The sequence below is a fragment of the Neodiprion virginianus genome, chromosome 3, assembly GCF_021901495.1.
Source record: "Neodiprion virginianus isolate iyNeoVirg1 chromosome 3, iyNeoVirg1.1, whole genome shotgun sequence".
Lineage (NCBI taxonomy): Eukaryota > Metazoa > Arthropoda > Insecta > Hymenoptera > Diprionidae > Neodiprion > Neodiprion virginianus.
The window spans coordinates 23,369,934-23,393,738 of record NC_060879.1 but is presented as its reverse complement, the minus strand read 5'-3'; the positions used below and the strand labels follow the sequence as shown (position 1 = coordinate 23,393,738).

At 35.9% G+C, this 23,805-nt stretch overlaps 3 protein-coding genes across 5 annotated transcripts; 1 reads left to right on the top strand and 2 right to left on the bottom strand.

Annotated features, from left to right (window-relative positions):
* Positions 1 to 1,723: 1,723 nt before the first annotated feature.
* Positions 1,724 to 6,005, top strand: LOC124300104 (endothelial differentiation-related factor 1 homolog). Its single transcript, XM_046753788.1, has 4 exons — positions 1,724 to 2,027; positions 2,112 to 2,163; positions 3,444 to 3,604; positions 4,761 to 6,005. The coding sequence occupies exons 1-4, from the start codon at positions 1,953 to 1,955 to the stop codon at positions 4,914 to 4,916; spliced, it is 444 nt and encodes a 147-aa protein (XP_046609744.1). The 5' UTR covers positions 1,724 to 1,952; the 3' UTR covers positions 4,917 to 6,005.
* LOC124300103 (proteasome subunit beta type-1) lies at positions 5,355 to 9,747 on the bottom strand. The gene is made up of 4 exons (XM_046753786.1): positions 9,504 to 9,747; positions 9,051 to 9,240; positions 7,221 to 7,457; positions 5,355 to 7,047 (listed from the first exon to the last, which is right to left on the bottom strand). The coding sequence occupies exons 1-4, from the start codon at positions 9,599 to 9,601 to the stop codon at positions 6,862 to 6,864; spliced, it is 711 nt and encodes a 236-aa protein (XP_046609742.1). The 5' UTR covers positions 9,602 to 9,747; the 3' UTR covers positions 5,355 to 6,861.
* Positions 9,748 to 17,237: 7,490 nt separating this feature from the next.
* On the bottom strand, positions 17,238 to 22,722 carry LOC124300343 (vesicle transport protein GOT1B). Of its 3 annotated transcripts, none has more exons than XM_046754316.1 (5): positions 22,343 to 22,722; positions 22,106 to 22,197; positions 20,048 to 20,226; positions 19,430 to 19,566; positions 17,238 to 17,337 (listed from the first exon to the last, which is right to left on the bottom strand). In XM_046754316.1, the coding sequence occupies exons 1-4, from the start codon at positions 22,365 to 22,367 to the stop codon at positions 19,440 to 19,442; spliced, it is 423 nt and encodes a 140-aa protein (XP_046610272.1). In that variant the 5' UTR covers positions 22,368 to 22,722; the 3' UTR covers positions 17,238 to 17,337; positions 19,430 to 19,439. The 3 variants fall into 3 exon arrangements, with proteins under 3 accessions (XP_046610272.1, XP_046610270.1, XP_046610271.1); XM_046754314.1 differs by having other exon boundaries at positions 19,446 to 19,566; XM_046754315.1 differs by having other exon boundaries at positions 19,399 to 19,566; positions 22,343 to 22,721.
* Between the last annotated feature and the right edge of the window lie 1,083 nt (positions 22,723 to 23,805).

Here is a 23,805-nt window from a genome sequence, read left to right as displayed (position 1 = left end):
TTCGGATTTCAAATGTTACCTGAAGCATACATATTGGTTTGATAGCACAAAACATGACGTTTTCAATAATCGAACTTCTAAACTTGAAAATTAGTCCTGAAAGTCAAAAGTCACCAGGTCAAGGACCTGGGCAGCCAAAACCACGGAGCGCTTATCCTGGAAGTCGAGAAATTTTATTAGCGGACTGACAGCTACCGAATTTGGGGTTGCGCGAAAAACGAATTGAAATAATTTATTGTAAACATGAACGAGGAGCCACGGAGCGCTTATCCTGGAAGTCGAGTTTCACCGCGTAGCGGACCCGAAGCGCGGGATCCGGGAGGTTGAGAACCCGGTACTCGAAATTTGCGGAGCGCGACCCTCATCCGTTCGCTCTACTGCGCGGTTGTTTCCAGACTGAGGAATTCTGCTAGCTGATTTTGAATTGGTGACGTGTCACTTTCTGAACATCCGCATCCAAACTATGGTTTCGAACTTTGATACTATGTATGATGATGTATGATGTACGATGTATGATGTATGATGATATGATATGATGTATAATGATTTTAGCTTTCACATTTCATACAAGAAATACACACTTTATCTCTCCTGCCGATTCCAGACTCAAGCGGCCAGGCCCTTCGATGGTCAGCCGTTGACTGAAGATGTATTCTTCAGTGAACGGGTCGGCTAATAAAGCTGCCGTTCTGCGACAGTTGGATGATGAAAAATTTCGCTCGTATCTTTCAAATGTGTGTTAAAATACACTCGAAGTGTTAAGCAGCTTCATTCTTTCTCTATCACCTTTTTAGGTCTTTAAATCAGGACACTGCGTTAAATACTGTCTTATATACGGAGTACCCATTTCATCTGGATCAAAATTAGCGCATCCGTGATGTATTACAGTTACTCTGAATTTTTTTCCACCCGAACACTTTCCGAAAAACAGTTCTGCTTCTCTACCCAACGTAGATACTTCACTTACGACTAGCTGAAACAGCGTTTCGATTCTATGCCTACGAAGATTCAAGATCGAGAGAGCAAATGAAAAGTTGTTGGAATAGTTATGAATATTAATTTTATGGAATACATCGAGCGCGTGTCGAATAGAATCCCATTTCGAAATGAATAATTCTCCTATTTTCATATTATAGCCGTATTATTGTAGATAATCTAGTTTTTCTTCTGGAAAATTATAAAATTTATAGTATGTATCACGTATTTATTAATCGTAAATGGATCATATAGGTATAGTAATATCGTACATGGACCGCATATACTTTTTGGTCTCTGCATCTTTATTACATCTAATCTATTATTATTTATAAGCTATGTATACATTTTTCTCGGGTACCTATACTCTAATTAAATCACTATTTTGCTACGAATTTTGGAAGAAATTTATTCTCATTATTAATTTCTTGTATCGCCGACAAGTCGGTAAGTACACATAGGCTAAGTACTGGCTTGGGCTCACAATTGCGAAGACTGTTACTCGGAAGGCGAATGCAGCCAGCATCGACATGATCGGTAACTCTCTGATGTTCCGCAATAAATTCTCAACGTTCTCAACTCTACCGTTGGAACATCTCAGGGGGCGCAAGCGCACGACGATTTTCGGTTGTCACACCAAAGCCCATTAGGATACCTGTCTTTATATTCTTCAGTCAACGGTTAACGTCATCTATTTAGGGCTCTGTCTGGTTTACAGTTATTAGTTCAACAAGAACTCCACAAGAGTGCGACAAATCAGATCAACATCGCAAAACATCGCCGCGATTGCCGGTGTGATATACCCCATAAGTTGTCCGTGTGGTATACAAGTTACTAGTTCATGTCTTAACGAATTGCGACTCCTAGAACAGATACAATAAGAAATTACTGGAACTGTGCTCGCTATAAACTATAACGATATAACATCGTGATATTTACTCGTTTCCTCACTTAGTATACCTCAATAATAACTAATCATGTCGGATTGGGACACTGTACCAATTACTCTGCGTAAGCGCGCCCCAAAAGCAGCTGCCATGAAATCAGAACAGGTAAATCATATTGTGTATGACGAGCGCAAGGCTCGGACCATTGACGATTCTAATTTTCGAGAGAGTTTGTTTTCTTTTTTACAGGCAGTTAACGCGGCCAGACGTCAAGGTGTTGCCGTTGACACACAATCCAAGTGTAAGTGCTGCATTACACTCCATTCGACGACCAATCCTAGACCATTAAACCGGGTCAATTTTCGCCAGGCACTTTCTATTTCCTGTTTCAGAGCTGTTTACATCTCGCTAAAACAGAGATATTTAAATACCGTATTTTGATAAGAATACAATTCGTCAGTAGAAGATGGTTCAATTTATTGGTACAAAATTGTCCCAAATTTCCAAACATTTGATGTCATATTTTCATATGAATTTGATGACTGGTGTTGTACAAACTTTGTCTGAGAAATTTGACATTAATTTAACGTGAATACCAGCATATTTGTATATGTTACCCCACTTTCAATTCATCTTCCAAACATTAGTTGACTTGCAGGCTATGGCATATTCCAGGAAAGTAAAAAACAGCAAATTCATTTTGTAACAAAGTTCTAATTTACAATTGAAACTGTCACTACATAAGGGATTGCACTGAAAACTTTAATGATCATTCTACTTGAAATCCGTACAACTGCTATGTATCATTACTGACGGAACATCTGTATAATCAGAAACTCAACATTCTTAGCAATTTTGGAACTGTCAAAGCAGTTTTGTAGCATTGAACAATCAGGAAATTTCGTGAAATAAACAGATACATACTTGTATGGCTGAGATACACTGAATACATTAGTCAAGTTCTATTTTGCAAAAAGTATATGTGAAAGACAAAACTAATGACAGCTCACACTTTATGTACAGACACTTAGATTAATCCAGAACTCTTTGATATCTTCAGTAATTTTCCGACCTATGGTTTTGGATGAGCAATATTGGCACCGCCGCCCATCCGCCTCAGGCTTTTTTCTACTCATTGCTTGGTCTGAGGCATACAGCCGGCAGTGTCAACGGTGCTCATTCGGAATCGTGGGTCTTAAGATTATTAGGGATATCAAATGGGTTAGAATCGATATAAGTGTCTGTGTAATTTTCACGTGAGATTGAAGCTTGTAATTTTAACAGAGCGAAACTTTTTTTGTCTAATATCTATTTCCGCGACTTCAGAATTGTCAGAAACAAATTCAAAAGTTGCTGAATAGCAATTGGTTTTTAATGTGCTTAATTAAACCAATATCAACTTCGTATTTTCACCTCAAAATTCCACAGATTCTGGAGAACCTAAAAAGAAGAGTTTGGAATCTAACTCTGTATAGTCAGCTTATCAAATCTGAAATAGCTTTCCTGGGAAATTGCCAGTAACGATACTTTAATGTAGTAAAGTCTTCAATTCGCGAAATCAAGTTCCAAGTTCGTTTGCAGGGGGTGGAGGTGCCAATAAACAACATGTAACCACAAAAAATACAGCTAAACTTGATCGTGAGACTGAAGAACTTAAACACAACAAAGTTCCACTTGATCTTGGCAAGCTAATACAACAAGGGCGGCAAGCCAAAGGATTATCTCAAAAAGATCTCGCAACAGTAAGCTATTCACTAGGTTGAAATCCATATCTTCATCATAATGAAACAGTTTGTGATAAACTTGCTATTTCATAACATTCAAATGACGAATGATGAAATTAGGACTCGTGACACGATTGATGCAAATCATATTTACCCTGAAACTGAAACCTTTGCAAACTAATTGCTTAGTTGCGAAATGGTAAATTTTTCAATGTTTACTTACGTGAATGTTACGAATTTCTACCTCAAAGCTGTTCATCTGGGTACCTTTATAATTCCTACATACATTTCCAATATCTGCGACATGGGAGCTTCTCTGGAGACTCATTCACCTGTAAATTACTGTTCTAAATTGGCAATTTTATGTACCGTTCAACCTCGATTATTCGATTCAATTGGGGTCACGCTTGGTTTGGATTAGTCAAAGTTTGGATAATAGGACAATAATGTTGGATGAAACTATGCTATGCGATGAAAAATATTAGAAGCAATGCATAAATTTTATGTTATTACTACAAATAATGTCTTGCTGTAGCACGCATCACGTCATTCTAACTCCATTCGCGTGTAAAGTTAATTCAAATATCAATAACTTTAACAAAAGACTGTCGATAGACCTTCTTGGGTATCTTTTTTTTAACAGCGTATTTATATATTTAAAAATTTTGGGCAGCCATTCGGTATAATTGAGCAATGTTTTGGAGAATTGATGGTCTACTGTATTTTACAAGTTTGGATCAGTTTTTATAATAAGTAATACATAGAAGAGGTTTGCATAAATCATTACTGTAGTGTCTAATAATAAGAATAAATAAATTGAAAGACATTATTTAATCATTGAAATTATCTACAATCAAACATAGCCATGTCATCAATGTCAACTAAGGAGAGGGTTCTTTCGAAGCTGAAAAACTGAGAAATTACATCTCTCACAATCCTGAGATTTAAAAAATTGAACTTGTTAACAATCCAGTAAATGCGCACAGAAATAGCAAAAAAGTCTATATTTCCGGAGATCAAAAATGTTCAAAACACCATGATGGTGTGTGCATTATTATTATTGTATAAGCTTGTAAAGTCGGTATCTGGGTATCAATTGTACTCATACAAATACATTACCAATTGTTGACATCTACACTTTGAATGTTAATCATTTTCATTTGCTCCTATTCAGAAAGTGAACGAAAAACCACAAGTCATCAACGATTACGAAGCGGGTAGAGGCATACCGAACCAATTGGTAATCGGAAAGATAGAACGTGTCCTGGGAACCAAACTACGTGGAAAAGATCGTGGCCAGCAATTGCTGCCCCCCGGGACAAAGAATTAAATCTCGGGGGAATAAATTCTCAACTTTTAACCTTAAGGCCAGTTTTCATCCACTTATAAATAGTATTGTATATTATATGAGTTGTGAATAACTTGCAAAATAACGATCATGTCTATTTAGACGGTCATCAGTTCAATTATAAAGGATGTTAAAACAACTTCCAAACATCGAGATTATTTACGTTACTAAAACAATAATGTTACTCGTATGATGTAAACTTGTATAAGTACTCTTATTTTTGAATGGTGTATCTAAGCCTTTGAAATGTATTCAAGCATTTTTACATTTCTGAAAGTTTTTATGTGCCACATGTGATTTTTTCACGATAATTGTGTGGTAGCTTCAAGCTTCGTCATTAGTTATGATTATAGTTGCTTGGAGCTTTTACAGAAATTTGTTCTATTCTTTCCTGTATACATCACGTTTTTTTTCGTAAAGTTTTACCAAACTTAGCACTTTGATATATGCGTCAAATAAATTTATAATGTACAAATGCTTCATGTGCTACATCAGTATCAAATAGTCACTGACTTCAAGTACATTGAAGGACGAGTAAAAATGTCTGTACAAAAACCATAATACTTTTCCTACATTGCGACTAATGAGAAAACGAATTACTTATAATTCTGGCCATTTATGATTGAATGAATTATGAAGGAAAATGCTAGTTTAGAAATAATGCCATGTCGTTTCAACAAAATCTTAAGAAATATTGATAATGGTGTTATAACAACTCATGATAAGTGGATGAAAATATTACTTTATACATAATTGTTTCCCTGATAAAAACTATCATGCCACCAACCACTATTCTCTGGATTATGATTATATATACCTTTTTTTTGTCCTTGGTTATTTTGATATGGTGTATTATAAACTAGACTCTGTATTTTGTTTGTATGAGGTGATAAATGGAAAAAATCTATAAAAAAAACATTAATAGAGTTATTTTAAATGAAGTCATAATAATTGTAATAAGTGTTAATAAAGGTATGAAATAAATTCGAGCATAAAAATGTAGATTTCCTGTAATGAAGCATGTTATATCTTATAACGATTAATCATAAATAAAGCTTATCTTATAACTTAGTCTGTTTTGTTACGTGCCATGTCCCACATCACCTAACATGAATAGTGAAATTAGGATATTTGAACTCAGAACGTTCAATTTGGCAATGCAAGTTCTCCAACCATTACATCATTGTTAGTGACATAAGCTTTGTCTCCACCCAATCTCTAAACAAAAAATTCTTAGCCTTGACTTCAAAAATTGTCAGCATGCTTCGCATGAGACTTTTACAGTTGATGGATGGGATAAAATCATAGGTTGTTAACTTAATTCTTGCTAATTTCAGACGTCAACTTTCACAAAGCATTATTTACCATTATTTGAGCTTTATTAATCGAAATAAGAACCGTTTCAATCTATATACTTTTTTCAGCAGTATATAAGTTACTTCGTACGTTTAAAATAAAAATTCAAAGCTCTAGAGTCGACAAATTCTTTGAAGATATTTTGCAGTCTCGTAATTTTTAAAAATTCTTCCCTTGAAGTTGTCTAAGTGGTTGAAGAAGTGGTCATCCATTGATGAAAGATCAGGTGAGTACGCTGGAGAAGGCAGAATCATGTATCCCAATTTGTTTATGTAGCCTTTGAATTATCATTTGTACGGTATCTGGCCAAGCGTTATTGTGCAGCAAAATGGGGCCTTTACGACATACTCTGACTTGCATCCCATTGACGAAAGTGTATAGATTCCAATGGTTCTTATTTCGATTAAAAAACTGATACAAAGCTAATTTATGCTACGTGAAAGGTGTGGTCTCAAATTTGCAATAATTAAGTTCACAACCTAATATATAAAACAACGAGTAGGAGTGAAATTATTACATTTTATTATAGAACAGATATCGGTAATACGAAATCACAATATGTATTATTAAATCAATCCTTTCTAAGGTCAAACTTATCTGCCTTGATACCATCTTTTGTAATGATATTTATGAAAATACCATCGCCAGTGTAAATGTCCCTTTCAGCAGCTGATATAAAAACATCCTTCAGGATAGCTAAAGCACGATCTTGAGGCAGAGGAGTCTTGTCAACACCCTCCTGGTTCTGGTAGCCGATCTAAAATATTATATGAAAATTTTGGAAACTGATTTGATTGAAATATATTTCTACTGACTCAAATGGCACTTCAAATTTCGTATGCAACATTCCAGTTCTCAGGCATCTGCAACTGTGTATAGCTAATCTGTGAGACAACGGAATGGGAACTCGTTTATAAAATGAAACAGTACCTGATTATCAAGCAATGGCTGTAAAAGAGCACCAGCAGAACCACCAGCTCTGAAGTTTGATCGTTCGCAGTGTCCAATAGGATCGTAACTATAGACACATCCTTTTCCATTCTCATCCAAGCCAGCCAAAATGTTGCTAATATAGTAGGGAAAGAATCTCTTGTAGTACAACATTGTAGACAACATTTGTGCTGTAGCAGGAGTTGTCAATTCCTTATGATGCTCATGTTTGTACATCTGAAATTGAGTTACTTTCTTTTGGTTCATGAAAAATTTACAACTGGCGCAATATTGATAAATACAGGGATCTTATTTGAATTGGTAAAAAAAAATCTTAAAGTGGATAATGTCTGAGGAAGTGGTTTATAAAAGAGTATAATGCGAATGGCAGGGCTAAAGAACCAATAAGGCAATGAGGAAATAATGTCCAGGAAGCATTAAAATACTAATCCATATTTTAATTAAAACGTTTTGAGGCAATGATATGATTTTCGATGACTCATTTGTCGAAAGCTGTTCACATAAGTCGACAAATTATGGAATGATATAGCTTCATTGAGCATGCAGAAAGAAATTCACGATAAGATTTTGCACCTTTTAGTTTTATTATTTATAATTTAATGAGTTTCTGATCTCAAAAAGTGGAAAATTCTTCAAATTACAGAATGTTTATCAAACTCGTAGCTCGCATATCAAATTTTTCGAGACCGCATCCCAACGGACAAAGTGACAGAATCATAATTTTACAATTCTTCATAATAAAAAATGGAAATCAATTTAGTGAAATACTGTCAAAGGTTTTTCAATACATAGATTGTAATCCATAATGAAGCCACCTGTAAATATGAAGTACAGCAATACCTCGATTAACTGGAGGACTGGAACCAGGACTGACCTGGATAATCGAAATCGACAGATAACACAAATATGATATACAGACATGCTTTATGTATATATTCTGTTATCGACTCTGTAAACATCCATAATATTATATAGTAAAATGTTATTTCTAACACTTGTATCGTTATTTAATCATTAAAAAGAAATATAACATCATCTTTAGACGGGCTTAATAAAGCTTTAGAGTATTACTCAGAATCAACCTTCTTAGTCGTATATGATAGACCGATCCTCAAGTACAGGTACATGTACTTAATCTATTGCCGATAATACAGATTTTCAAATATGAAAAAAATTATACGTTTCGCAGGAGGATTGGTTAATCCCTATCCTAGATAAACAGCACCCAGTTAATTGAGGTTTTACTATATTTCAGGAGCCATGTTTTGGAGAATCATACCATTGATAAAGAACCGACACTTAAAATATTTCCACTTCAAGGCATTCCAAGTTATTTTATTGCAGTCTTTTGACGGAGGATGTAGGGTCTTGAAAAAGTGGGAGAAGAAAGTGGAAAATGAGCTATGTATAATCGTTAACTAAAGGTATATGTATAACCTCTGTATATAGTGGTGAAAACACTTGACAGCATAACTTACAATCTTCATACCACGTTGTAACAAATCACTACGCATCATGAACGAATTTCCGGGCAATGTTAAATATTTTTCCTAATCCCAATCAAACCTACTTAGTTTCTTTTTGCAAATAAAAACCCAGATGAATGAAGACAGTCAAACATAAACACAGTACAGAAACTTTCATATTAACTCTCATTCACCACATTTTTATTAAGTAAGTATATGTAGTGATAATATTATTAGGATTGATCAAAATTGTGTTGCAATTGAGAAGAATCCAAAAAACCTGGGTTTATTTACATCCTGAGTATTTTGGCGCATCAGTCGACAATAACTGTTGGCTAGTTACCTGCATACGAGCCTGAAGGATTCTTGTGAGCGTCAAGGTATCACACCAGCAACCTGAGCAGCCCAAAACAGTTGTGTTGGAAAGTGGGAATAATTTCTGCTGCTCACGAGTGAATATTGAGAATCCAGTGCTCAATCGTGAATCTGCTGCAATGATGGCGTAATCTTCTCCTGCTATCGCCATTACACTCCTATTAAGGTCGAAATAAAGAATCACACTCCATGAGTAAATTAATCGCTTACATCCATATAAAACGATTTATTACATGCAAATATAAAACAAGATATCTTTAAGCAATAAAGCATTTTTTATGCATCTTCAACATTATGGATGTCAGTATTTGAAGCTGTTCACGATTTGCAGAATTTACGATACCACGATTTTTATTGTACAGTTTGACGCAGCAACTCCAAGACATGGTAAGTTCAGTTTTAGGTTATATTAAGCTCTCACCCTCCATTATCGGCGTAGGGGCTGAAGTGCACTTTCTTTGCCCCTTGAACTTCATAATCGGGGAAAGAGCCGGCTGAATAACCGCCGAGAAGAGCCATGTTCAATTAATTAACCGTACAAGTCAATTATAAGCATTTACTGCAGCCGTCGAATGACAACTCACTTTTTCAAACAAGGCAAGCTTGTGACACCGTATAATTTCTGAAAGTTTAGCCCGTGCGAATGTAATCAGTGGTAGATGGCATAGCCGGAATGTGAATGTGTCACCGTAAAAACTTACTTTAGAGCCTTGGCTGAAGATATATAAAGACTAATAACCTTATAAGACTTTTCGTAGTCGAAAATGGACGAGACAAATTAATCGTCAAGCAGCGCTATCTGCGTCCTACAACTGCATGCGCAACTCAATCCGGCAGGCGGTCGGTACGTAAAGACGACAAGAACTGATGTCGCCATCGCACGTCGCGAGTGTCCAGATAATGCAGAGTCAAATACTATTATGCCTGTGGAATGACGAACGGGAACAGACTGAACTTTCATACAACCCCGTAACGAGGCAGTATATTTTTCAACTATGCAAATTCATTGAAACCAAATCCAGCAATGTTAATCTAACTCCATCGGATCGAAAGAAATAATGTTATCAACATAGATATACAATAAACATGCACCTGGTTTACTGTTAACGGTGTTCTAGAAACCCTTTCTTGATACAAAGGATGGGAGACAGATTCGAAAAAATTAATCAAAGGATGGAGAGATATAATCGTTCCTATATGTACCTTATGTAATTTCTGTAGAGATGTTTAATACTTAATTCGTACCGTAAACTAAGGATAATAATATGTATACTTCAGTCAACACTCATACCTTCGTTTCGAAAGAAGATACAACAGACATATAAAAATAATTTCTCAACTGACGTTAGATTTCCGTAGTTTTTTAAAAATACAGTTTATTTGCAGCTCAAAACTTTCTATACGAAAATACTACTTGTAAATATTGTTTGGAAATTAGGTAAGACTCGATTGTTACTAATGTTTCAGTTCATGCTGTAACAAACCTCGACGAACCTCAGGCAATCATTATTACAAAAGTAATTTGAAAAAAATTTAAAGATGATCAAAGTTCCTTTTTTCAACTTCTACTCATATTACCTGGTTAGATTGCGACTTTGTCCGCTGACTTCCAAACACAAGATTGTTCAGAAATTTATTATCAAGTGGCCCAGATTATAACTAATCATATCTGTCCACTTTGTTATACATTTATGGCAGTGCCCGTATTGATTGTTAGGAATTTCGAGATTGTCAATATGTATTCCCGACAAAGCTGATACTATTTCGTCAGGAATTTCAGCACTTTTCCGGTAACCGCTAGTGATAATATGACCCTGAGGATACAATTGTGTAATAATACTGTATCAGAAACTAACGACTGATATTACTTCAAGATATATTTTCCGGATTCTTTATAATCAAGGTACGGCCTTTGGTAGACACAATTTTGTTCACAATTATATTGTAAGTTACAATAATTCAATAATCACCGGTTGAAAATTTTTCCCACGCACATAGTCATATTTTTTATTCCAACTGATTTGTGATTTGCGTTCTTGACGGATATCACTTCCTTTCCGTCGAAAGTGATAAACTTGTGTGTATAGTTTAACAAAACGTTTCTATTGTGTGTCTAAAATCAATTAATAATATTATAAAATGCAAGTTATCATATGAGTTAACTCTCTTTTTATGTATGTGAAAGTAATTATTTTTTGGAAAAAGTATTTGACAGTAGATTCAGTCAAGTAATCTAGAAAACAAGTAGGTATACAGATTTGTCTTACAAAATTTTAAATAATTTTCTACAATACAGATGTAAAAATGAAGATGGGAGTTGATTTCTTAGTGTGCTCGTTTCCACACCACCGCAAGCGGTAAAGCATCCGGCTCGTTTTTTTTTCACGTGGTATCCCCAGTAGGCCTAATCCACGGAAAATACTTGCAAGATCGATCTTACGTTCTTCGAAAAATTGCGAATGACTTTTTTTCACATATTAATTATGGTAAATTATTTTCCCCAATCAATTTGGACTCGCGTATATTTGTAGTTTGTTGCGCACGGATTTTTTTTCTTATGGGTATGAGATAAAATGAAGAACCTGGTGAATAAGCAAAACAATCAACAACGAAACCAAGATCTAAAACTCGAATCGCTGTAAGACATTGTCATGTACCTATCGGAAAACGATGCAGAAATCTTGGAAGAAATTGAAACAAATCGAAGTAAAATAAGCACAACCACCAAAATACGACAGAGCTGAATAATTCTACAGTGAAATACAAATCGAAGATAACGTATGAGCGACTCGAGAAAAAAACTCGCCTTAAAATGATCGCAATAAAAGATTGTAGAACTATTTTTAAAAAACCTACAGCTGAATAAATTTTACTACATTTTGCGATCATGATGATGCTGAACTACATCGCTGAATCTGCGTATCGGTCAAAACAAGATGAATGACCCTAGATCAGACCTAAACCACACCTAAGCCTGAAAAATAAGACGTTAATTTTTCAGTATATACAATAAAACTCAGTTACCTGGAACAGATAAGAATATAATTAGTGCCATATGTCGGTGCAGACAAAAATATAGTTAGCTGGGATAAGTAAAAAATAAAATTAACGGAAAAAGAGACAGATTAATTAGCTGAAACAGATAAAAGGTTTGATTAGCTGAAACAGATGAAGGAGTGATTATCTGAAACATCTAAAAGTTTTATGAGCTGAAACAGACGAAGGTATGGTTAGCATAATCACATAAGTCCATAAACTTACAAAAAATGGGTCGAGTCCAACATGATATTCGTTTGAATATTTGTAGCTTCAATTATTAATTGTATTGATGATTAAAAAACATTCTAAATTTTTTGAATCGATGTCCCTTTCTACTTTCAGTTATAAAGTAAAAATTTTTGTGACTGAACATTCTAGAATTCTCAGTGCATTTTTTAAAAAATTGGTGTTGTGCCCTGAAACAGAAAACAATACGATCAGTTAAACGAGTATTTCTGTATAATTCGGATATATTTCATAAATATTATACCTACGCCAAGATTTTCCACTACCAGTTTACACTACCGAGGTTTTGTTCCTGCGCGTTGAGCGCCGGTTTTCAAATGCCGCGCTCTCTCTCATAACTGAAGGGTATCAAGTCCACGCGCAAAAGGACATTGGAACTTGAAAACTTTATTATTCGTCAAAAAATTTACCGAAGAGCTGAAATATCACCACATCGAGAGTACGTAACTCTTATACCTATATACCGTTTGCAAAACCGATGGGCAAAAAACCGTGTACGACTCCCGTTAATAATAGGAGCGCAAAAAGCTGCGTCCAATTCTCGTGATTAATCTACGCGCGATAAGGCGCGACAGAATAAACTGTTAAATAATTTGTAAATTCTGGTACTTGTCCCACAAATTCTGAAGAAACCCAATCCGCATCTGCATCTTTCTGAATTAGATACATTGCTATGCGGATTGTTGTTCTCAGATTACAAATCAAATTGAAATGAGGAGGGAGGTTGGAGGGCATGCATTATTGTGTAGCGTGACGGTCGGCGGTCCTCTTCGACGCGAAGTCTTCGAGCTCAGCATCTCTCCCCATCTAACGTACCACGGAACGCGATAGATGGTCCAGAGATGAGTTTTGCTCATTTAGACGATCACAGAGATCAATTGAATGGAATAACGATCGGTAATGACAAAATAATTGAATTGCATAACGATTGAAAAATGGTTGCAGACTGACAAGAAATGAAAAATTCAATTTCATTTATATTCAAATGCTTTCAAATACTCGAGAGACTCGAATACGGAGTCTGTTGGGAAAAAATGTCTGTGATCGTTTGACGCTGTGGATTACAAAAGTTAGTAACATCACGGTACATCGCGACCTTCCCTACCCTCGCCTGTTTCCCAACGAAGCCACCCAACGGAAAAGAGAGACTCACACACTCATGCATAAACCCCGCGACGGATCCCAAAACGTCCATCTACCTACCCGGTTACCTATATTCGACCTAAACGATTTTCCATTTTTTCCAACAGACATTATTCTTCATCATTTACGCCGTGGTCACTGACTTACATTTTCGTTGGTTACCTGTTGGGAGCAAGATGTTTTTGTATCGTAGTCTGCCTTTCGAAATACAGTATCGCGGTTGTATCCCACCAACTCTAATATTGCATTTGTTATTTTAGTAAATGTTGGCAGACTATCGGTACATTAACCTTTTGTAAAAGTGATTAAGACATCCTGTATGCCAATTAGCATTTTTCTAAGCGAGCTAAGCCTGCAGTTGATCAATACTTGTTGGATGTTAAAAGATTAAAAATGATATATAATACAAGATGCAAGTTGATTACGTTACGTTATGCCAGCCTTTGGAATTTCATCAATTTAACAATATCGTGAATAATTAAATATTTTCAAACCTCAGGTGAACCCACCACTTAATCGGCATCATCGGTAAATTCAAACGTAGATTATTACATCAGTTGCAAAACACAATTCGATCTCGCGAGTGCCGAGGAAGCGATGGTTACCTGTCGCGATGCTCATTCCACTTTTAGCAAGGTGTAAAACGTCTGACTTTGAGTAAGGTATGGTAAATTGCATTACGAAAAAAAAATGGTTCGACTGAAAGTCAAGCACGTTGCGATCGTGAATGAGCCTATTCATGCAGCTAAAAAATCGAAGATTTATGTAACAATTGTTACCGCCACGCCACGTGACAGAGGAATCCCACGGAAATACCCATAACCTAACACATGCAAACTCACCAACGTTGCCGAGAAATGGAGAAGTCACTCGGAAGTCTCTGCTTAAGTCTGTGAAAAACGAAACAAAACACTTGAATTAATTTAGCAATTTGGTGTTTCAGTTTTCAAATGAATTATTACTGATGTCTTGTTTCATATTTATGCATTCGATATTATGCAAGAACAAGAGTTCAGCTTTAAATGACCACCGTGAATTATCAATCAATAATTAAAATAAGTATTGCTACCTGGAATCTGGGCTGCTCCACACTTTTACACGTAATAGTTCTTGTATCATCTCAGGTGCATTGGTGAAGCGACGCACTTTTCACATAATTCCGATCTTCACTGATCTCTTATCCACAAATCCACACCGCAATAACACTCGATTCTAGACTCACTTTTTGCGCCGTAGCTGTCTGTTTGATTCGACTGAATAAACTTGCTAACAATGCATCTGCGAATTCGCAGAAAGTGAGCCAAAAAAATAATTATATTGACACTCGACGCACAGAGACAAAAATACACATCACTGAAGTCTGAAGTTACACAAAACAATAAAAACTCGGGACACGAAATTCACCTTCAACGTTCGCAAGATGTTTTTATTTTAATAACTCGGTTTTTCTTCAGGCTACACGCGGCTCCTCGTGTATTTTTTTTGCAGATGAGTATGTGTGGAAATACACTGATCGAACGTCGTGACGCAGCCTGAAGAACGCGGTCTGAACGGTGAACCGGTAACGAGCCACACGCACACGTCACCTCACTCCAATTGCTCGGAAACGACTGACGCTGCCCGGCGCCCAGAAGAGAGTAAAATCAGTTCTCCGAAGAACGAACGATAATATCCCCCCCTCCCGCGATCGCTGTAGCTCTTCCCATAGAGTAGCTGCACGCGCCTGCTTGGCTGTTTCCCCCCCTCTCTCCTTGGGTAGAGCGACAGAGAGGGCGGGAGAATTATTATCTTCTGTCCTTTAGAGAGGCGATTCAAATCCGTTCACGAGAAGCTTACGCTCTTGCTTACGCTCTATTTTATGTATCTCTATGTTCTCAACGGCTAGGTTAAAATACAGCGTAAGATACGCAACGGTAGATGTGAAGAAAAACCTACTGTGACTTTTCGTGTATAGTAAACTGTAGGGATTCTCACCGATGGGATACCAACCCAATACTCGCGCGACCCAGCGGGAGTGCGTAAGTCAGTCACGACGCAGAGCGAGAAAGACAGAACACAATCTCACTAGGCTGCGTGAGTATTGGGTTAGTATCCCAATGAGTATGCCTACAGTTTAGCATTCATGAAAAGTCATGGTACGTAAAGTCGGCATGCAACCTTGTAATGTTTTAAAAATTTTTACGCCAAAAAATTGTTCGCAAATTGCTCTGTATTTTTTATTATTCGCTCTCACACGGTTATTGAGAAAATCCAAAAAAACGGTTCGAGTACTTAAGGCCCAGTAAAATGGCGCTAAATTCACACATGTTAGAATAAACCGATGGTTATTCCAACAAAATGGGATTAGTTTTGAATTATTCATTATTTCTCCCAATTATTCTATTAATTTTCTAGATTGTTTGTGCATAGTTTTCAGATAAATCGAAGACCGGGTTTTGAGTTTTCGCGAGGCGAAGTGTAGTCAAATTCGATTTGATCTGTCGCTTAGACGAATAAAGATATGGAGAATCTGATAATTGGTACTAATATAATTGCTTCTGCATCGCTAGTAATAGCTCACATGATCAAATATATGTTTGATTCAAAACATGATATAAGGACAAATTTTTTTGTATTTCCGGCTAAGACTCGTGATAACTTTTTTAGCGCTAATGCCAATCTAGAGACGAAATTTGGAGAGGTTTGCTTAAACCCAGATTCCTTGGCGTCTCGCTGGGTTCCTTTTTGAAATCCATCAGCGCGATAAACGGATTGTTACAATCCACCAGCACAGTAGTAGTCTCTGTTCCTTGAATGCTTTGGTCTATAGAAACACTCGACTTGTCCGAAGTCGCGGGTGGTAGGAGAGCCGTAAAAGCGAGTGAGAGTTCGATTTGGGTAAACCGATGTTGAGCGGCGATTTTTTTAGCATTTTGAAGACCTGTGCGGTGTAAAGTTGTCCAGCATCGAACTGCTCCCAGGCGTCACTGTGTTGATAGGGAAAAACGCTGAGCAACAAACTCTGTTCCTGTTTATTCAAAAACGATATGCTCAATATTTCTTTCATTTTAGGATATCTCTTTGGATTCATATTCTCGTTTGTATCCTGAATTCTGCCACTTTGTGCTGGTGATTCGCTGTGTTAGTCAAGTGACAGGTTTTTTTCCACCAAGAAAGTCTTTGCTTGCAACTTTACAGGGGTTTCGATTGGAACTAGCCAATTTTCAGTCAAAGTTTTGTCTGCCACAGCCAATACCCGTTTTGTTCTGTCCGTTATACACTGCTGCTGTTTTAAATCCGCTATAGATGTTTCACCAACGTTCTCACTCACTTCTTTCCGCAACCTCGACATCATTGTACGACAGTGTTCACTGAATTGTCATTTGCCATATTTATTTTACAAAAATTGATGTATTCGGTTGTGAATAAGACTGGGCTTCCGGGATGGAGCCACGTTTGGAAACGGTTTGTTGCCGACGTTGCATAAGCATTGCAGTTTAACCATTTCTAAACGCGGCGGCATCTCAAATGCCAAGTCTTATTCAGAATCCAACTGCGGAAGCCTCAAGACCTTATATTCAGTTGTATCTGAACGTAGTTATGCAATACAGGCAAAATAAATGTTGTAATTAATATTTTGGGGTAATACTTACTGGTTCTGTAGATAATTCTTTAGCACATACACAAGATTAACATTAGCCAGAGGACGCGAATCGTGAGAGGTCTCAGAGAGAATAAACTAATTATGTTTTGTCCACAATATACATTTTTCCAAAACGTCAATACATTGTTATGTATGCGCGAACACTGGAAGATTATTAGGATTGTTTTTAATAATCTTACAATTCCTGAAACAATTACATTAATAATAATGAAGGCAATTGTTACCTGATGAATGGATTTAAAAATAGCATAGTAGCGTACATTTTTGCTAATTTATTTTCAAGTTTGGCGAGGTAAATTAATTATCATTGTAGCAAATGGATTGAACCTGTAGTTGCCAACGAGATTTAAAATAGAAAAGATGTGAACTGAATGGAAAATCTCGTTTATTTTCAATGCACACATGCAGGTGGCATTCTATGGTATTCAACTCGCGTTTTAAAAGAATGACACATTTCATTTCCGTGCCAGCGAATTGTATGTACTTGCTACATGATTTTTACCTCAATGTACTAATTTAATTTTACGTGTATTGTATTAACACTAGGGTGGTCCTTAATGGGGTTGTTTTTGAATTTTTATGCTCCCAGGGGCTTGAACGCTTTCAAATAAATAGAATAAAATTCCCTGTAAATTTGAGCTCTCTATGTCAACTCTCACTGTAGAATAGTCCGCTTTGTGATTGAAGTATCTTATGGAAATAACATGGGAAAACTTTTTTTCTCAGTATATATTTTATTATAAGTGTAATAATATTCCAAAAAATCTGTAACTGCGAGGCTTTAGTGGTCATTAGTGCTACTACCTGAAATCTCAATTTTTTTTATTTCGAAGAAGTGCAATTCGTCTAGATAGCCTGGTATGACAGGGCGGCGACAGACCGGGAAAACTGAGAAGGGAATTTCCTCTATTGGGAAAAGTCAGGGAATTATGATGGGCCGTAGGAGAAAATGTACTATCTTTATCAATCATTTAAAAACTTCGATTATGCTTCGTAAATTCAGCTAAGCAAAGCTTCAATTCCTAATTGTTTGGGTGAAACGAAGCAATACTATTTATTTTTTAGATCCAAATTTATTTATTCAAGGTGCATAACTTCTGGAGCTTTTGATGATAAAAGTTGCCCAACATTACCCAAGTTTCGTGCGAAGAAGGCAGGAAATTGTACATTTTTTGACGGGAAACGTCAGGGAAAAGTTAGGCATTTTATTTGAACAAAACTGTCACCGCTCTATATAATGATGTGTATTTTGTTTTAGATAGTAGCACTAATGCCCACTAAAATCTAGCAGTTACAGATTTTTTCGAACATTATTACTCTTACAATAAACTATATACTGGGAAGAAAAGTTTTTTCCATATTATTTCCATAAGATACTTCGATCACAAAGCAAACTACCTTACAATTAGAGTTGATATAGGGAGATCAAATTTTCAGGGCATTTTTAACTATTTGATTTGAAAGAGTTTAAGCTCCTGGGTGCATAAAAATTCAAAGACAATCCTATTAAGGACCATCCTAATAAACACAAACTCTGATTATTACAATGTTTTTTTTGTATGATATTCTTAGACAAATAAGTTTCAATATCATTTAAAGAAACGAATGTTCAGTAAGCTCATATCAATCGATTCAGATGCACAGCAATCATTAGAAGATGATATACCTTCACTAATGTAAATACCCGAAATAAATTAAACTGCTATTTTGATAATTAAATTACAAGGTCAAATAAAATCTTATAACTGGAACTATCCGAGGTGATCAAATCCACAATTCGAAATTATAGTACACGTTGATACTTAGTTTTACTAATGAGTTATGAGTGATGGGTAGTAATTTGTAATTTACAAGGAAGCGAAACCCGATTTATCCATAAAACCATGGGTGGTTCCATTCTGATGTGGAACTACTAAGAAGCGGTCGTTTTTGATTTTGCAAATCGTTACAGAATTTTTTTTGATTATTCTCACTTTCCTTCTTTGGTTAGTTGCTAGTAAAGCAGGAATGTGTCAAATTATACAAACTACTATTATGTGAGTTTTTTTTCAAGAATGGTTGACAGTTTAGGTTTCTGCTCAATATCAAGCTCGCCATCAGCTTATGTTGACTATGTTATATTACGTAGATTAATCGCATTTGACAAATCAGTATTATTCATCTGTAGAAAAGATGGAATGACAAAGAAAAGATAAGAGAGAATGGTGTCGATGGAAAACGAAATTATGGTGTAATATATATTTACAGTGTGGTTGAGCGAAATTATTTTAAGTAACCTTGAAAAGGTCATACTGTAGTTCTGTTTGTGTCACCAGCCAGCATGTCTAGCACTCTGCTTATTCCTGGCATATTCAAAAATGTCCCAAGGATTGGTACTCTTCGAAGGAAGTTTATTGCCACTGGCAAAAATCCACTGGAATAATAATAATAATAATGAACCAAAATCAGTTCTCAATAATCAGATTCATGTCTCATTGTAACTACAGACTAGACAAAATTTAGGAATTAGGGAAATGTTTAGATATTTCGTTATTACCGGTCAGAGTAAATTTATCGGCTGAATTGGAATTGTGAAATATTGTTGTAGTAAACATCATACATGACTGGAAAACGCTTGTTTATGTAATTAGTCATTATTATGCATATTGATTTTCAGATATTACATTCCAAATATACATTGCGTCAGCAATCAAAATACTATAAATTTCAAATGTGTTCATTCATTAGGTCGGGTCAGGGAAAAAATAATTTATCAGTCAGATATCGACGAAAAGTGACATAAGTCTCTTTTGGCAAATCAGAAAGGCATACAATTATTTCTGGATTCTCGCTTTCTCTCAAGACAGTCACCTAACTTGAGTGATTTTTAATGTTAAAAATAATTTTATACTCACCTAAACAGAATAACAAAACCATAGGTTTCAATGATCATGCCAACCAAGGGCCAGCCCAGGAGTACAACAAAAATACCACCTAAAAATGCAGCACTGCCTTTTAATTTGTGTCGCTGAAAGAAGAAGTTCAGAGTTCTGAGAGGTCCGATGACACATCCGAGACCAGAAATGAACAGGAGCTGTAAATCCAAAGAATAAACAAAACCCGATTATAAATCGTCATGTTACTGTAGGATACATGAGGAAGAACAAATTAGATGACTGTGAAACAACGCAATTTACAATATAAAGAGATCAAACCGAATTACTCTATTCACGTCCAACGCATTTTACTCTTGTCTCAATACACTGACCCTTACATTTTCTCAAGTACTCTTGAACCACACCCAAGCTCTGACCTACACGCACGTTTTGTTAATGGGGCATTCCAAGTCTAATCGACCTGGATCTGAAATTTGATTTTTCTGTCTTGATCTTTATATATGATTGTTCTGACTCTTTCAACCATAAATGTTTTTTCAAAATTTTTCGTCCCATTGGAATTAGTTACAATTTTGCAAATGACCATATTGATCGCCACAATTTAAAAATTTGGATAAAGTTGTTAAAAATCTAGTGTTACATGTACAAATGTTCAAGCATCAGCCCATGATGGACTGACTCTTTCTCCTAATTCTGGCAATTTTTTTTTGGAAGTAATTTGTTTCAAATTTCGGAAAAGGGGAAGTTTTGAAAAAATTCTCGAATATCTGGTGTACGTATAAAAATGTGTGAGCAGCTACCCATCGTGAACTGACTCTTTGTTTTAATTTTTTTTTTGTATTTGTTTGATAAACGCTCAAAAAAAAATTAGAAGGAAATGGCGGGCCACTGTGGCTCAAAGATAAAAACTTTTTACATGTGATACATGATTTTTCAGGATTGTTTCAGATTTTTAAATTGTGGCAATCAATATGTTCGTTTTCAAAATTGTAGCTAATTCCAATATATCGAAAAATTTGTACAATAATTAGTGCTTTCAAGAGTCAAAACAACCATATCAATAATCATGAGTCAAATCGGAGATCAAGTTTCAGATTCAGGTCGGTTTGACATGGAATGCCCTATATATATACTAGGGTGGTCCTTATTTAGGATGTTAACAACAATTCCCGAAATTTTTAGATTTTTTTATAACTCTAACCCACCCCCCGACAGAAATGATTTTCCTATTTAAAACGCACGTGTTTCAGTCACATTCTCACAAGTATATATTTTATTGTAAGAATAATAATGTTCAAACTAATCTATAACTATGACATTTTACTACTACCTGACAAAAAATTCATTGGTCACTACTTTCTCTGTCTTTTTTATCCCTCGAGCAATGTGTTCTTTATTCTCACTCATCTCTCTCACTTGCTCCTCTACTCACTAATACCGCTATTCTACATTACTATAGCGCAATCGCTGTAAATTTGAGAATGGAAATCCTGTTTTGTTGAGTTATTTGCACAACGGAGTCATCAGAACAACCCAAATTAGGTCAAATTTCATGAAATAAAATAGCTCCACACGAGTTCACGCAGTTTAGCCGGGCTGCTCCAAGAAGATGACAAAGAAGAGTTATTTAAGATTTGAATTTTATAATTTATCTTCATTGCCAACTTGCGGTGACAGTTTGTTGATTCATGTTTGCTACGTTAACTTCAACTAGAGTCAACTTCATTTCAAAATAAGATTGCAGTTTTGATCAATCCAGAAATTACATTTTTTTTCTAAGTGTCGTACATAGTGAAAAAGTGGTGTGAAACAATTAGTTTGACATACTTTTGGCTCATTGAAATTTTCGTTCAAATAAAAGTTTGAACGTCAAACACATGAGCAATTGCAATTTGTAAAATCACCCACTAATTGAATGGATAGTTGAATGATCAGGTGTGGGTTTTGGAAAAAAAAGTTTGATACCGTACGTTTACGAATTGCGAGATCAGAGTTATCTACTGTTAATAAGCACTGTCATCGTCAAGTCAGCATTTCGTAACCTACAAGCTCATTATTTGGAAGATTCCAACTCACGTTTCCAATAGCCAGAAGACCCTTGTCGAAGAGGAGCAACACGCCGAGGAAGAGGAACGTTATCCCAAATCCGGCTAGACCTACTCCGATTTCTGGAAAGAAAACCATTCGCTCTCAATCTGTCAATTACATATCGGGTAAACGAGTCTCTAAAAACATTTGTCCAGCAGGGGCGAGGCGAGTGAACAAATTTCAAGAAATTTCAAACAACAGACATTTCCGTATCATAATACTCACTTTGTGTGTCCGTGATTTCAAACATCTTTGCAATAAATAAATTTAATAACTATCCCCACGCAAATTTTAAACTATTGCCACACGGGTGCCACCTATCAACCAACCCTAACCTAATCTAACTTGTATCCACGTCATTCGTTATGATGTGCCCATTTTTTTTTGTAATGACTTTTGTTCAATACAGATATAGGTAACCGCAGGTTATTTACCGTGAATTTGCTACTCAACTTGAGAAATTAATAGCTATTTTATATAACGCTCGAAGCAACGTGAACCGAAATTTGTTTCAGAATAGATGCCATCGAAAAGACGGTAAGCACGCATTTACAATTTACGATCGGGAAGCAGAGATTGGCGACGATTGTTTACTGATTCGAAAGTCTGATGTGATGCCGCTAGGCGTATTCCAATGTTACTGTGGCGTCCTAATAGTCAATTCCGGACAAATTAAGAGTTAGACTCGACATTTCAGGTTTTGAAATTAATGAAGGATTTGAATTTCGATTTCAACTTTGATGTTTATTTCAGATTCAAAATTGGATTAAAATTCGACAATAATACAACTTTAAAGTGTCGAACCGAAATTGTACTCGAAGGAATGTACCTTGGGCAGAGATACCCTTCGTTAATTGAATATGGCAGAATTACAACGTATCAATCGAAAACTTGTATCAAAAATGCTCTAAGTTTGGGCATAGTAACTCTTATACTAATTGATTTTACATTTTACACTAATTCTACGTTTGGGCATAATGGCCCTATACTAATTGAATGCTATGCTCCTGTACAATTTCGGTTAAATCCCGAAACAAAGGCATTTGGCCCCTCTTAACCAGGGATATCGTTTGCATTCATTCTATTCCGTGATTTTGTTCAAAATTTGCCACATAGGAGCACTGAACTATTATAGTGCATGCATATACATAGCATGGAACATGAGGCAAAATAGTTTATGGAACGGAATTCTCAAAATAACTATTAGATATTTCGTTCAGTTGTTCCGTAATCTGTCGAACTGTCGTTCACGTGGGACGGCACTCTGAGTCCGATTTTCCCAGTTTTCAATCAATAGTAAAAACAATATCCTAGGATTCCTAGGAAAATCCGAAAATCACACTCAGTGCAAGTTCAGTCAGAAAACAACGCTATTATTATAGCATGCAGCCTCACTGTTGAGATGTCGATTTCACGACAATTTTGTTTGGCCTAGCATGAACGCTCACGATTTTCATTTTCTACTATTTTTCGTTCATTGAATCAAAGAACAATGCATACGAACATGTAAGCTTCAAATACAGTTTTTGTAACACATGCACGGTTTTCGCGTTTTTTTTTTTTACCTAAAATCTAGGATGAACGTAGCCCTTTTACGACTGGCGGGTAATAATAATCAACAGCGGACCGAAAAGTTACTTCCGAACTTTTATACTAATTAATAATATACTATAAATAATTCGAAAATA